The sequence below is a fragment of the Cryptosporidium parvum genome, chromosome 8 (assembly GCF_000165345.1).
Source record: "Cryptosporidium parvum Iowa II chromosome 8, whole genome shotgun sequence".
Taxonomy (NCBI): domain Eukaryota; phylum Apicomplexa; class Conoidasida; order Eucoccidiorida; family Cryptosporidiidae; genus Cryptosporidium; species Cryptosporidium parvum.
The window spans coordinates 232,831-245,159 of record NC_006987.1 but is presented as its reverse complement, the minus strand read 5'-3'; the positions used below and the strand labels follow the sequence as shown (position 1 = coordinate 245,159).

General features: G+C 31.7%; 5 protein-coding genes across 5 annotated transcripts; 3 read left to right on the top strand and 2 right to left on the bottom strand.

Annotated features, from left to right (window-relative positions):
• Positions 1-43: 43 nt before the first annotated feature.
• Positions 44-1,414, top strand: cgd8_880 (transcription initiation factor TFIIB Sua7p; ZnR+2cyclins; the record flags this gene model as incomplete). The annotated part of the gene is made up of 1 exon (XM_626996.1): positions 44-1,414. One exon carries the CDS (start codon positions 44-46, stop codon positions 1,412-1,414), a length of 1,371 nt encoding a protein of 456 aa, XP_626996.1.
• A 30-nt stretch (positions 1,415-1,444) lies between these two features.
• On the bottom strand, positions 1,445-3,310 carry cgd8_870 (DNA dependent DNA polymerase alpha subunit, inactive calcineurin like phosphatase subunit; the record flags this gene model as incomplete). The annotated part of the gene is made up of 1 exon (XM_626995.1): positions 1,445-3,310. The coding sequence occupies one exon, from the start codon at positions 3,308-3,310 to the stop codon at positions 1,445-1,447; it is 1,866 nt and encodes a 621-aa protein (XP_626995.1).
• Positions 3,311-4,514: 1,204 nt separating this feature from the next.
• Positions 4,515-8,663, top strand: cgd8_860 (coatomer protein complex subunit alpha, putative; the record flags this gene model as incomplete). The annotated part of the gene is made up of 1 exon (XM_001388385.1): positions 4,515-8,663. A coding segment is annotated over one exon (4,149 nt), but the record flags the coding sequence as incomplete, so codon positions are not given.
• Positions 8,664-9,237: 574 nt separating this feature from the next.
• cgd8_850 (predicted membrane associated protein with 8 transmembrane domains) lies at positions 9,238-10,578 on the top strand (the record flags this gene model as incomplete). Its single annotated transcript, XM_626994.1, has 1 exon — positions 9,238-10,578. One exon carries the CDS (start codon positions 9,238-9,240, stop codon positions 10,576-10,578), a length of 1,341 nt encoding a protein of 446 aa, XP_626994.1.
• Positions 10,579-10,677: 99 nt separating this feature from the next.
• On the bottom strand, positions 10,678-11,898 carry cgd8_840 (26S proteasome regulatory subunit S10b like AAA+ ATpase; the record flags this gene model as incomplete). Its single annotated transcript, XM_626993.1, has 1 exon — positions 10,678-11,898. A coding segment is annotated over one exon (1,221 nt), but the record flags the coding sequence as incomplete, so codon positions are not given.
• Between the last annotated feature and the right edge of the window lie 431 nt (positions 11,899-12,329).

Here is a 12,329-nt window from a genome sequence, read left to right as displayed (position 1 = left end):
GAGAGGTTCATATTGAAGTTTTCAAAATTACGGTAATATTGCTATGAATTCAGACCTTTCTTCTTCAGGTGTTAATACTAATTTAAATATTGCAGGTAATGTTAATTCACTTGTGGATACTCAGAATATGAGCTCTTCTCAAGCAAATGGAATTAGTAGTGTAGGAAATAGAATGGATAATCTCACTATTAACAATACTTCTGCTGCTTCAAATACTATAAACTTGCAAAGAAGTCAGCTAGGAAACTCAACAGATGGATTAACTGGCGGACCAATTAGATCTTCAGATAAGTTATTATCTGATAAACAAAATGATTTGGGAAGGAGCAATCCATATCCAGAAAGGAAAATACAACAAACTATTGGAGAAAGTGAACCAACTCAACAAGTTCCTGCAATACCAGCAACTATTCAAGCTGGAATAGTTTCAAATAAAGATTTTGACAAGCCAGGAGCACTTCCACATCTATTTAGAAGCTTTAGAGCTACCAAATTTTGCAAAAGATGTGGAGCTGGAAATTCTATTGTTGTATACGATTCAAAATCTGGGTCTGAAATATGCACCAGATGCGGAGTTGTTGTTGAAGATAGAGTCATAAATGAGGAACAAGAATGGAGATCTTTCTCTAATGATGGGAATGATGGGAATTCTAAGTCTCGTATTGGTTCTGTAAATGATGTTTGGCTAGATGATGGTACCGATTCTCAGTTACTTGTTGGTGATAAAAAATTAATGAAAACTATGTTAAAGCACAACACTCAAGCATCGAGTGATCGCATGATTAAAGAAGTTTTTAATCAATTAAGGCAAATAGCAAATAGTTTCTCACTTCATGATAACATTATTGAGAGATGTAAGGAGATTGTTAAAGAGCAAAGTAATTTGAATATATTAAAAAGTGGTAAAAAACATGTACTTGCCATTGTATATTTGGCATGCAGAGAAGAAGGTGTTTCTAGAACAGTTAAAGAGTTATTATCATTTGATAGAACTATTTCAGAAAGAGAGTTAGTAAGGTCAATTAATAAATTAAAAAAAGATTTACCAAGAAGAGGCCCAACTTTAAGTTCTTCAGCAGCAGAGTTAATGCCAAGATTCTGCCATTATTTACAGTTATCTCATGAAATTGTTGGTATTGCAGAGTATGTTTGTAGGACTGCTGAACAGTATATCAATAAAAGTCATCGTCCTAATTCACTAGCTGCTGGAGCAATATACTTTGTATGTAATTTATGTAATATTCAAATTGAAATGAAAAGTGTTGCAGTTGCAGCAAAAAGTGGTGAAACAACTGTTAGAGGGGTTTATAAAGAGCTTCTTTTAGTTGGTGAAAAGTTATTACCAAGTGATTTTACTCCAAAGTTAGTAGGAGGAATTGATACATTAAAGAGAAGATCAAAGATTTTTGAATAAATTTACTAAACTAGTTATATATAATTAGTTTTAATTTTTTGAAAAGCTAATTTCATCAGCACATATACGTTCTTGAATAAATAATGGAACTTTACATGTTTGTTCATCCAAATTCTGACAAAGTTCATTTGCTTGTTGAATTTGAGATTCTGTTGGAGAATTAATATATAATGAAACTCCTGAAAATGGTTTATTTCCTGTTGGATTAACAAAAATCCTCCCAAGTACAGATTTAACAAAAGGGCAAGAGCTTCCATATGGAGTTATTATAATATGAGGTAGTTCACCAGATAAAGCAAGCTTTTGAAGAAGTTTGGGATTTATTGGATGTTGTACTGGGAAACAAGGATATAAAGTTCTTTGATATAAAAATTGGCTAAGTACAACTTCTATAGGAAGATTTCCACTTCTAGTAATACAAGAATTAATAATTGGCGTCACAATATCAGAAGAAGTTATTGAAATTTTTATATCATTAATATAAAGTTCACATGGATTTGATAGAAAATGAATATTTCGACAAAATGTCAATGATTCATTACTTGTGTTTGGAAAGAATGATTCTTTAAGTCCTGGTTGTGGAATTGGAAAGGGATGTGCTGCATCATATTCTGATGGAATGATATATATCTTAACCTTTTCATTCTTTCTTGCAAAACTTTCAATTGAATTATAAATATTTCTTCGAAAGAGATCTTCAAAAGTAATAAATGTATTCGAGCCAAAATCAAATAAATCACCCTTTTTAATTGATTCATTTCTTACATCAATGAAAGGACCTAATAGGATAAGTACGTGTGGTTTTTCAATATTTGCATAATTGAGTATTTCATTAAGATAATCATAATTGAGATTTTCTTTATCAGTTGTGAATGGCCCAGAAAAGATCATACATTGTACAGGATGTTCTCCTTTTCCAGCGTAAAATTCTGGAATATTTTTCAATTCTTTAAGACTGGTCTCTGCAGGTTTCGGTGGTAATCCACCAATAATTTCTTTAGCAAGTATACAATTTTGTCCAAATTCATCGGTCTCAGTATTACCCAATATTGCTACAACTTGTCCTGGATATAGAGCAAAATCTCCATTCACATTTCCAAGCTTAAGTTGGGAAATATTTCCTGAACTAGAAGCTCTGGTACCAAGTAATATAACGCTTTGTTCGTTCAAATTTCCTTCATTATCACATCCTATTGCTCCTAAAGTAACAATAGCTTGTTTTCTTGTTTCTCCAATTGGAATAATTGGGTATTTATTTCCTTGTTCATCAATCCAAAGATCTGAGCAGTTTGATACAATTTCATCAATCAAACTTTGAATTCTTCTATCAATTTCTCTACTATATGATTCTAAATCAGAATCCAACCAAAGTGAATCTTCTGAATTTTCCACAATTCTTTCTGCATAATACTTAGTAAAACTTTTATCAGTCAAACATCCTTTTCTACGCAAAAGATTTTCATTATATATGGGCGTAATACTACTTTTGAATGTGGTTATTTTTGAATTTGAAGAACTTTCTGATTCAATACATTCATTACCAAAATCTTTCATAAAATTGGAAAAGCTTTTGATATTTGTGAATTTGTAAGAATTTCCAGATAATCCTTTCCTGGATGGAGAATATCCTTTTATCCCACTAATGCTTTTTCTATTTATATTTCTTGATGAAGATTTATTTAATTCAGTTTTATGATATCCAAAATCCAATTTATCATTCATTGCTGAAATTGGGTGTCCTAAATATTTCTCTACATGGCTGATAAACTTATGGGGATTGCTTAATGGATTTATTTTATGAATTACTTCAAAGCTTTCCTTATAGTTATCATATTCTTCCCCAAGTAAAGTTTGGATTCTTTCAATTATTTGCTCTCCACTTTCAGTAGAGCTCATTTTTTCCCCCTCTCTTTCCCAAAAGTTTGGTTACTTTACAATTTAACTATATGAAAAAGAATAACGATAATCCTAATAAACTTGCCCTATTAATTTGTATACTTGAATATCTTATTAAATTCAAATTATATTTAAAAAAGAAAAAAAAAAACTTAACTTTCCCACATTTACAGTGTTAATAATTTATTACATTACCGCGCATTTATTTATTTTTTACATAATATATATATACCGGTATTTTTGCATGCAAAGATACCGTTGAATATTATGAAACTAATTTATGAAAATAAAAATGTATTGAAACAAGTCAAGTTTAAATATAAATCTGTACTAATTTCGTAATAAATTAATTTGGTATACAATTTTTTTTAATGCAGTGAATTTTTTAAAGGTATAATAATCTAATTTTGGCTTTTATTTCCTACAAAAGGTTCCTCCCCACTTGCTTTAAGTTAAATCTACTGTTCATTTTCATAAATCTAGTTTTTTTATAATACTATATATTTATATATTCTAAATGAATAATAATAACAACCGTACGAATTAACCCAAATAATATTATCAACTATTATTAAATCGTTTTTTTTTAATTCTCACCTAATTACTATTATTCATTTTCCAAAATTAATTTTATTGTGAATCCAAATTGCCGCCAAAAGGCGCCAAACTCACAGTAATACCCCTCAAAATGAGAATATTCCTTGCAATGTGTTAAAGTTAAAAGAATTGAGGGAAAATAGAAAAAGAAAAGAAAGAAAAAAGGAAATTAGATAAATTCTCTTTCTTTTCTCAAATAATTTTATTAAGGAAAAAGAAAAAGTGAGATAATTTTTTTTTTAAAAAAAAAAAGGAAAATCAACACAATTTCTCCATCCTTAGTAGTTTTCTATTTGGTGATTCTCAGAAAATTCTACAAGAACTGGACTTATTGAAAGGATTTCTTTAATAATTTTGGAATTAAAAATTATTATCATTAAGGAAAAAGCTGATTTAATTTTATTTAAAAGTGAGAGGAATTAATAATACATTTAAAGTGGACCTTCTTTTCTTTTTTTATTTTTTAATAATATACAGTATAGAGTTTCTTTTCCCAGAGTGGTAATAGTAATAATAACAATAATTAATTATTAATTAACTTAACTAAAAACTTTTCAATCTTTGTTCTTCTCTTAATAATATTTTCTATTTTATATGTGGGAAGAATATGTTGATTAAGTGTGAGAGCAAAAGTACCCGAGCAAAGGGTTTATCCTTTCATCCAAAACTACCTTGGGTTCTTGTTAGCCTTCATAATGGTGTAATTCAATTTTGGGATTATAGAATTGGAAGCCTTCTGGATACATTTGAAGAACATGAAGGACCTGTCAGAGGAATTGATTTCCATGAAAGCCAACCAATATTTGTTTCAGGAGGAGATGACTATAGAGTTAAAGTATGGAATTACAAAGAAAGAAAATGTCTATTTACACTCTTAGGACATTTAGATTATATCAGAACAGTTGAATTTCATAAAGAATATCCTTGGATTCTTTCTTGCTCTGATGATCAAACTATGAGACTTTGGAACTGGCAAAGTAGAACCTGTATATCTGTGATTACAGGGCATAATCACTATGTAATGTGTTCCATTTTTCATCCTCATCAAGATATCCTAGCTTCAGCAAGTATGGATCAATCTGTTAGAATTTGGGATTTTACTGGGCTTAGAGAAAAGACGGTTAAAGGACATTCCTCATATTCCAGTTATTCTACATCTATTGGAGCTTCTCATACTATGCCTGCTCATGTTGATATGTTTGGAGCTAATGATGTACTTTGCAAATTTGTTCTTGAAGGTCATGAAAGAGGAGTTAATTGGGTTGCATTCCATCCAACTCTTTCACTATTAGCTTCAGCTTCAGATGATCGAACGATTAAGCTTTGGAGATACAATGATACTAAAGCATGGGAAATTGATACTTTAAGAGGACATTTTAACAACGTTTCTTCTGTTATTTTCCACTCAAACAAGGATTGGCTATTATCTAATAGTGAAGATAGAACTATTAGAATCTGGGATCTTACAAAAAGAGCTTGTATTCACACTTATAGAAGAGATTCTGATCGATTTTGGACAATAGTCAGTCATCCAACTAATAGTCTTTTTGCTGCTGGACATGATTCTGGTATGATTATTTTCAAACTAGAACCTGAAAGACTTCCTTCAGATTTCTGCTCTTCAATGAATCAACTTTGGTACATTAATGATAGATTTCTTTACATGTATGATGTTAAAAGTAAGAATGTTCATTCAATTCTTCCCATGAAAAGCAATAATATATCCAGCAATATGCTATGTCCTAGTAACTTTTATATTAATCCATTCAGTCCAAATGAGCTATGCTTTCTAGTTTACTATAAGAGAGATGCATTCAATGGATTGAATAGTAGCAGCTCTTCAAATAATGGTATAACATCAACAAATTCAAATGCTTTACAATTCACTTATGATATTATCACAATCAACTCTCTCTCACAACTGATTAATAATAGTTCTGGGCAAAATAGCTCCTCCAGTAGCTCAAAATGCAAGAGTGGACTTCCAGGTGTTACTTCTGTGATCTTTCTTTCAAGAAATAGACTAGCAGCCCTTGAAAATTCTGGACAAACTATTTCCATAATATCTTTAGATGGAGATATTCTCAAGAGATGGGAGCTTCCTTGGATTGCTCAAAAGCTCTTCATGGGAAGTAACCAACAGCAAATCATAATACAGTCAGATGATTTTCTTTATATATATGACATCTCACAGAGAGAAGTAGTAGCAGAGCTTGTCATTTCTAATCTTCAAAACCACCAGGTTGCTGTCATTAATAATAAGATTGGGCAAAACTTTCAACAATGTCTGACATTTAATACAATTTGTAATGAAACAGGAGGTTCCTCCACTGGAGTCAGAACAATTCAATGGAGCCAAGATAAGTCTGTGATTGCAATCGTATGCAAGTATAATATCATTTTCACTAATAGTGAGCTTCAAGTAATTGCAACTTATACCGAAAATCTTACAGTAAAGTCCGGAATTTGGCATGAAACTCTTCCAATCTTTATATATACTACCCAAGGTCATATTAAATATGCAATTCCAAATATCAATGAATCAGGAATAATTCAAACAATCCCTGATACTCTTTATATTAAACATTATGAAGACTCAAGGAAGGAATTAATTACTTTAAACAGGTTTGGTAGCGTCCAAATAATTGAAAAACTGAATTTGAATGAGGCATTATTTAAACTTTCCATTATAAACCAAGAAAGCGGAAAAGTATTAAGATATACCAAGGATGGGAATTTGAAAGGACTTTCAACATTGAATTACCTTACACAACATGGATATCCAGAAGTAGCAATCCAATTAGTGGAGAACCCAATTTTGAAGTTTTATTATGCTGTTCAATTTGGTGAAATTATGCAAGCTTACAATATAGTAAAGGATTTGCAGAATTTGGAAGCTGAAAAGGAAAACTCAAGTTCAAATTCCTATTTTAAAGGAAATAGTAACCATAAGACTATTCTTCCCATTTTGAACTCAACAACATTGGAAACAATGTGGGACTGCCTTGGAAGAAGTGCTCTTTTACATGGATTTATTAACGTCGCTGAAAAATGTCTTCAAGTTACTAAAGAGTTTGAGAAACTGATCTTACTTTATTATGTAATTGGCCAGAGAGAATATATGGAGAAGTTAGGTAAAATATCCGAGAAGCAAAAGAATTGGACAAGAAAATACCATATTGCCCTTCTTATGAACGATATTCCAGAGAGAATTAACATTTTAAAAAGTTTCGGTCAAATTCCTCTTGCAATTGCTTTAGCTCATACATATGGATACAATCAGGTAAAAGAAGAGCTCCTTTCACAGTATACTGAAGCTTATAGTGTGGATGGTGCTGATGCTTTTGAGTTCCTGAATATTCTTAAAGCTAGTAAACCTTCAGATCAAGTCTGCAATGAATCCTCCAAGTCTTGCATGACAGCTCCTTGTATTCCAATTCTGGCAGCAAAAAAACTCACCATTGAGGGACTTAACTGGCCAAGAATTAATATCTCAGAGATATCATCAGAAAATATTAGAGCATCCGATCAAAATGATTTTAAAAGCGTCGGAGGTAAGAGCTTAAGTCAGATAGATGCATCTTCGATAAATGGAGGTACTGGATTTGGCTCGTCATCCCAGCCAGAATGGGATGATATTGATAATATTGATGTCCCAAATGATATAAAACTGAACGAAGACCACATTTTTGAGGGAATCGGAGGCCAAAATTTGTATACAAATGAGGCTCCTGAGTCAAATGGGTTATCAAAGATGAACCCAGGTCCTTCATTCCAAGACAGAATATTATATGCTCCAGAAAATGCTCCAGCAACGTCTCCCAGATACTCTATCATTAATTTGATAGTGGCAGGAAAATACGAAGATGCGCTCACAATTCTTTTAAGGAAGATGGGAGTTAAAGATTGTCAGCCTTTCAAACAAATCTTCAAGATGATTGCTCTCAGTTCTACTTATAGCTTGCCAAGCTTCTCTGAAGGACCTAGCATTAATCTACCCTTAATTTCAGAAGGGTACAAACTCTTTAATGAGAATTCTCCAAATGGACATATTTCCCCAATAATCTTATTCAACGAATCCAATTTGATAGAGTTAGTGAAAACTGGACAGAAGCTGGTAACTTCAGGAAAGTTCCAATCAGCATTGGAAGTTTTTCAACAAGCAATAATCATTGCTCCCTTGGTTGTGGAACATTACTCTCTCTATTCGCAAAACATTGACCAACTCAAACAACTTTCAGAATTAATATGTCAGTATTGCATTGGAATGAGGCTTGAACTTGCTAGAATTGATCTTTTAAATAACTGTCAAGACCAAAATCAGGCAGAAATTGTAATCCGGAATTTAGAACTGATTTCATACTTTTCATGTTGCAAACTTCAGCCATTACACACCTCTTTAGTCCTTAGAAGAGCAATGGGTATTGCATGGAAACATAAGAACTATATAACAACAGCAAGCTTTGCTAAAAGGCTCTTGGGTATTCCAAATATTGAAGACGTCGAAAAGACACAGAAAATTCTCGCAGCATGTGACCAAAAAGCCACAGACGAACATAATATTAACTTCGACCCACACAGAGATATTGACCACATCATTATTTGTTCGTCATCTCTTACAAAAATTAATCCAAAATCTCAAGATTTTGTCAAATGCCCAGTTTGCTCTAGTAATCACCTTTCACAATTTACTGGAGAAATTTGTCCTAATTGCAAAACTGGTGAAATTGGTCTTAGGGTTATTGGAATCCTCTAATAACCATTTAAACATTTTCTTCAGAACTTACTCATACTGTAATATTTATTATTTATCTTATAATTCTCTATTCAATTCCCATTATTTCTTTTTTCATCTCTTTTTAAATAAATTAAATATAAATGTTTAATCTTTCCACATAAAGTGTTTAATAATAAAACTGTTCGCATGTATGCATGTATGCATGCAAATCATTTCAAATATTTTTTTGACGGTTAATTATACACGTGGCGAGAAAATAAATATATTTGCCTTTTATATACCGTAAATGACGTGTTTTGGCGGTAAAAAATATATTAATAAATAATTCTTACATCAAATTAAAGAAAAAAAATGGCTTATTTTAATTGAAAAGTGGTTTTATTTTGAATATGAACGAATATTTAAAGTATATAATTGATGAATAATAGTTAAAGATTATTATAAGAGGACGTGATTTTTTTTCAAGAAGTGTTTTAAGGCTCAAAGAAAAATTTTTTGAATACACATTAAGAATAACTTATTACTTTAATTAACCTATATATTGTGACATATTATTTGCAAATAAAACTTGATTAATTAAAAAGACTTATCAATGAATTCTTTGGAAAATCAAAAATCAATTAAGGAAGGTGAGATTGAGTTGGAAAATGTGTTAGTTAAACAACCTATATTAAAAGAGGTTGATGAAAAAATTGAAAACTTTACAGAAAATGACTCAGAACCAACTGTCCAAGTAAACTTGAAAGAAGATTGCCACCTTGTTGCATTGAATATTGGAAGTTTAAATTCTGCAAAAAGCAGTGTTTCTAGTTTGGAGTTTATCCGACAGTATACTGATAAAAAAGAGGCTATTTTTCTATTTGCAGAGTATTTACTATTAATCTCTTCAATAATTCTTGGAATATACATTACTTACCAGGAATATGAATTAGAAAAGTTCTTAAAAAATAAAAATGGTTTTGAAAAAACTGCTAATTATGTAAAACAAGCAAATATTATGACCATTATAACAACTACAGTAATGGCAACTCAGCTAATTATTAATTGTATTTTTGGGATACTTTTTATATTATTTAAACAAGGAATCATAGTAAGATGGATTAACATATTCAAATCCAAGTTATTTATTGATCAAGTTTTTATTTGGCAATCTCCATTTATTTCTTTACCAATCATAATTACAGCCATGGTAAAGCTTATGGTAAATTGTAGATCCAATTTAGAGGAGATTATGGTACTTCGAGAATCTACCCTCATTATTGAAACTTCAAATTTTGCTCTAAATAAGCTTTATTTCATTATCATTTACTACTCAGTTTACCTCTCAACTAACTTTGTTATGGAACTCTTTGTAGTTAGAAGACAATATCTTGGGAACTTCATTCAATCTCAAAGACTTGGAATTCTTGATTACTCTATTGCATATATAGGAAACGCTGCTCTTGTTGCTTCATTAATTCTTTATTTTTTCAAATTCAGATATTCTAGTTCAGCAGAAAGCAACATAGACCTAAAATCACAAGTAGACTATTACTATAGAACCGTACTTGCCGCTGCTACCCATTCCGGCTTAATTGCTATATTAGTTGGTATTCTTGGCTACATTGCCTCCTTATCCTGCAGTAAAATGCTTATTTTAATCTCCTTAATAGTAAAGTTCTACTCAACATTTGTATTCTCATGGTCCTGCTCGCTTGTTTGGTTTGGAAATCATCTCCTAAAGTTATTTTGCAATGTTGATTCAATTGCTCCAAATTTATATAGTTTACCCACACAAGACTATTTGGCTTTTAAAAATGCATGTTTTACCCGCCCAAATTTTTATATGATTACAGTTTTAGTAATTATCCAACTTACTCTCTCCATATTTACTTTGGTTTTAAACTTTCAATTCTTAATTAGCAAGAAGATTTGGAAGTCTGAGTCTAGCTAGTTATTAGATTTAAATTTGGAGAAATCGAACGAAGTTACAAATGTTAGATAATAAATTTAAATAAAATAAAATGACTAAAATTGTTATCTAATCTACTTTTTAAACCTTTTCGTAGTCCAAATTCCCTTCCATCTTCTTATTTTCAGCCAATTTCCTCACTGCTTTGAGAAAATCTTCTTCAATAATGTAGTCTCTTTCAGCTCTAATTGCAAACATTCCTGCTTCTGAACAAACATTTCTCATATCTGCTCCGTTAAAGCCATCACAAAGCTTGCAAATAGCATCAAAGTCTATTTCTCCTTGTTTAGCTAACTTAGAGGAATGAATCTTGAGGATTTCAACTCTTGAGGTTTCATTTGGAAGAGGAATTTCAACCTTTCTGTCAAGTCTTCCAGGTCTTAATAGAGCTGGATCTAACACATCAGGTCTATTTGTAGCCATAATTATTTTGACAGCCCCAAGTTCGTCAAAACCATCCAGTTGGTTTAATAATTCCATCAAGGTTCTCTGAATCTCACGATCAGCAGAAGTACCTTGGGAGAATCTCTTTCCGCCTATAGCGTCAATCTCATCCATAAATATAACGCATGGTTGGTGATCCTTAGCATAACCAAACATTTCCCTTATAACTCTCGCACTTTCTCCAATGTATTTGTCTACTATTGCTGATGCAACAACCTTCATAAAGTTACAATTCATGGATGAAGCCATAGCCCTAGCCAAAAGAGTTTTGCCAGTTCCTGGGGGCCCATACAAAAGTACTCCCTTAGGAGTCTTGATTCCGACTCTTTTAAATAGCTCAGGATTAGTCAAAGGAAGCTCAATAACTTCTCTTATCTCCCTAATCTGCTCATTCAATCCTCCTACTTGAGAGTAGCTTACGCTTCCAGGATCTTCGTGAAGCATATTGTAAACCATTGGATCAACTTCTCTTGGAAGTCTTCTCATTATGGTCAAAGTAGTTGCATCTAAAGCAACTCTAGTTCCAGATGTTAATTTGCTTTTATCAAGCTTTGATCTACATCCTACAACATATCTAGGTCCTGTTGAAGCCTTTACTATACACTTTTCATCATCCAAATGTCTCAATACTTCGCCTATTATCTGGCCCACACTCTGCAATGCCTTCAAATCATCCTCTGTCTTATCATATACTTTGCTTAGCTCCCTAATCTCCATTCTCTTCTTTTTCAAGCTAACTTCCAGTTCCCTATGCTCTTTAACTTTTTGAGCGTAAGTTGCTAAAGTATTCTTATGTTCATCTTCCCCACTCATCTTTGTCTGTTCTGCATCCGCCTTTGAATATCCAAGTTCTACTATTTAATATCTTTTTAACAGAGTATAAATATACTTATTTATGAAAACTATATTCTATCTCTCTCCACACAGAATTTACTCTTAAAAAGTTCTGTAATCACTTGTTTCCACCTATTTTCCAATTATTTACAAATCCAAAGAGGATCTGACTACCTCCCCTTTATTGAATTACGCAATTGAATGGTCCTTTCCTTTGAATCCTTTCTGTTACAACTCTCCACCTCAAACTCTAGTAAGAAATCTTCTCACAATTATCTCGAAGTAAAGTAATTTTAAGTGGCTTATTTTTCCCCACTTAATCAAAATTTTTTTTTTTGCTTTTTCTTTAATTCAAATTAAATTATTTTTTGGCTCCTCTTTTTATTTTTCATTACGTTAATAATTAAATTTCAATACCGGTGTTAACTGGCGCTGGCGCCAAATAGTTTACATGC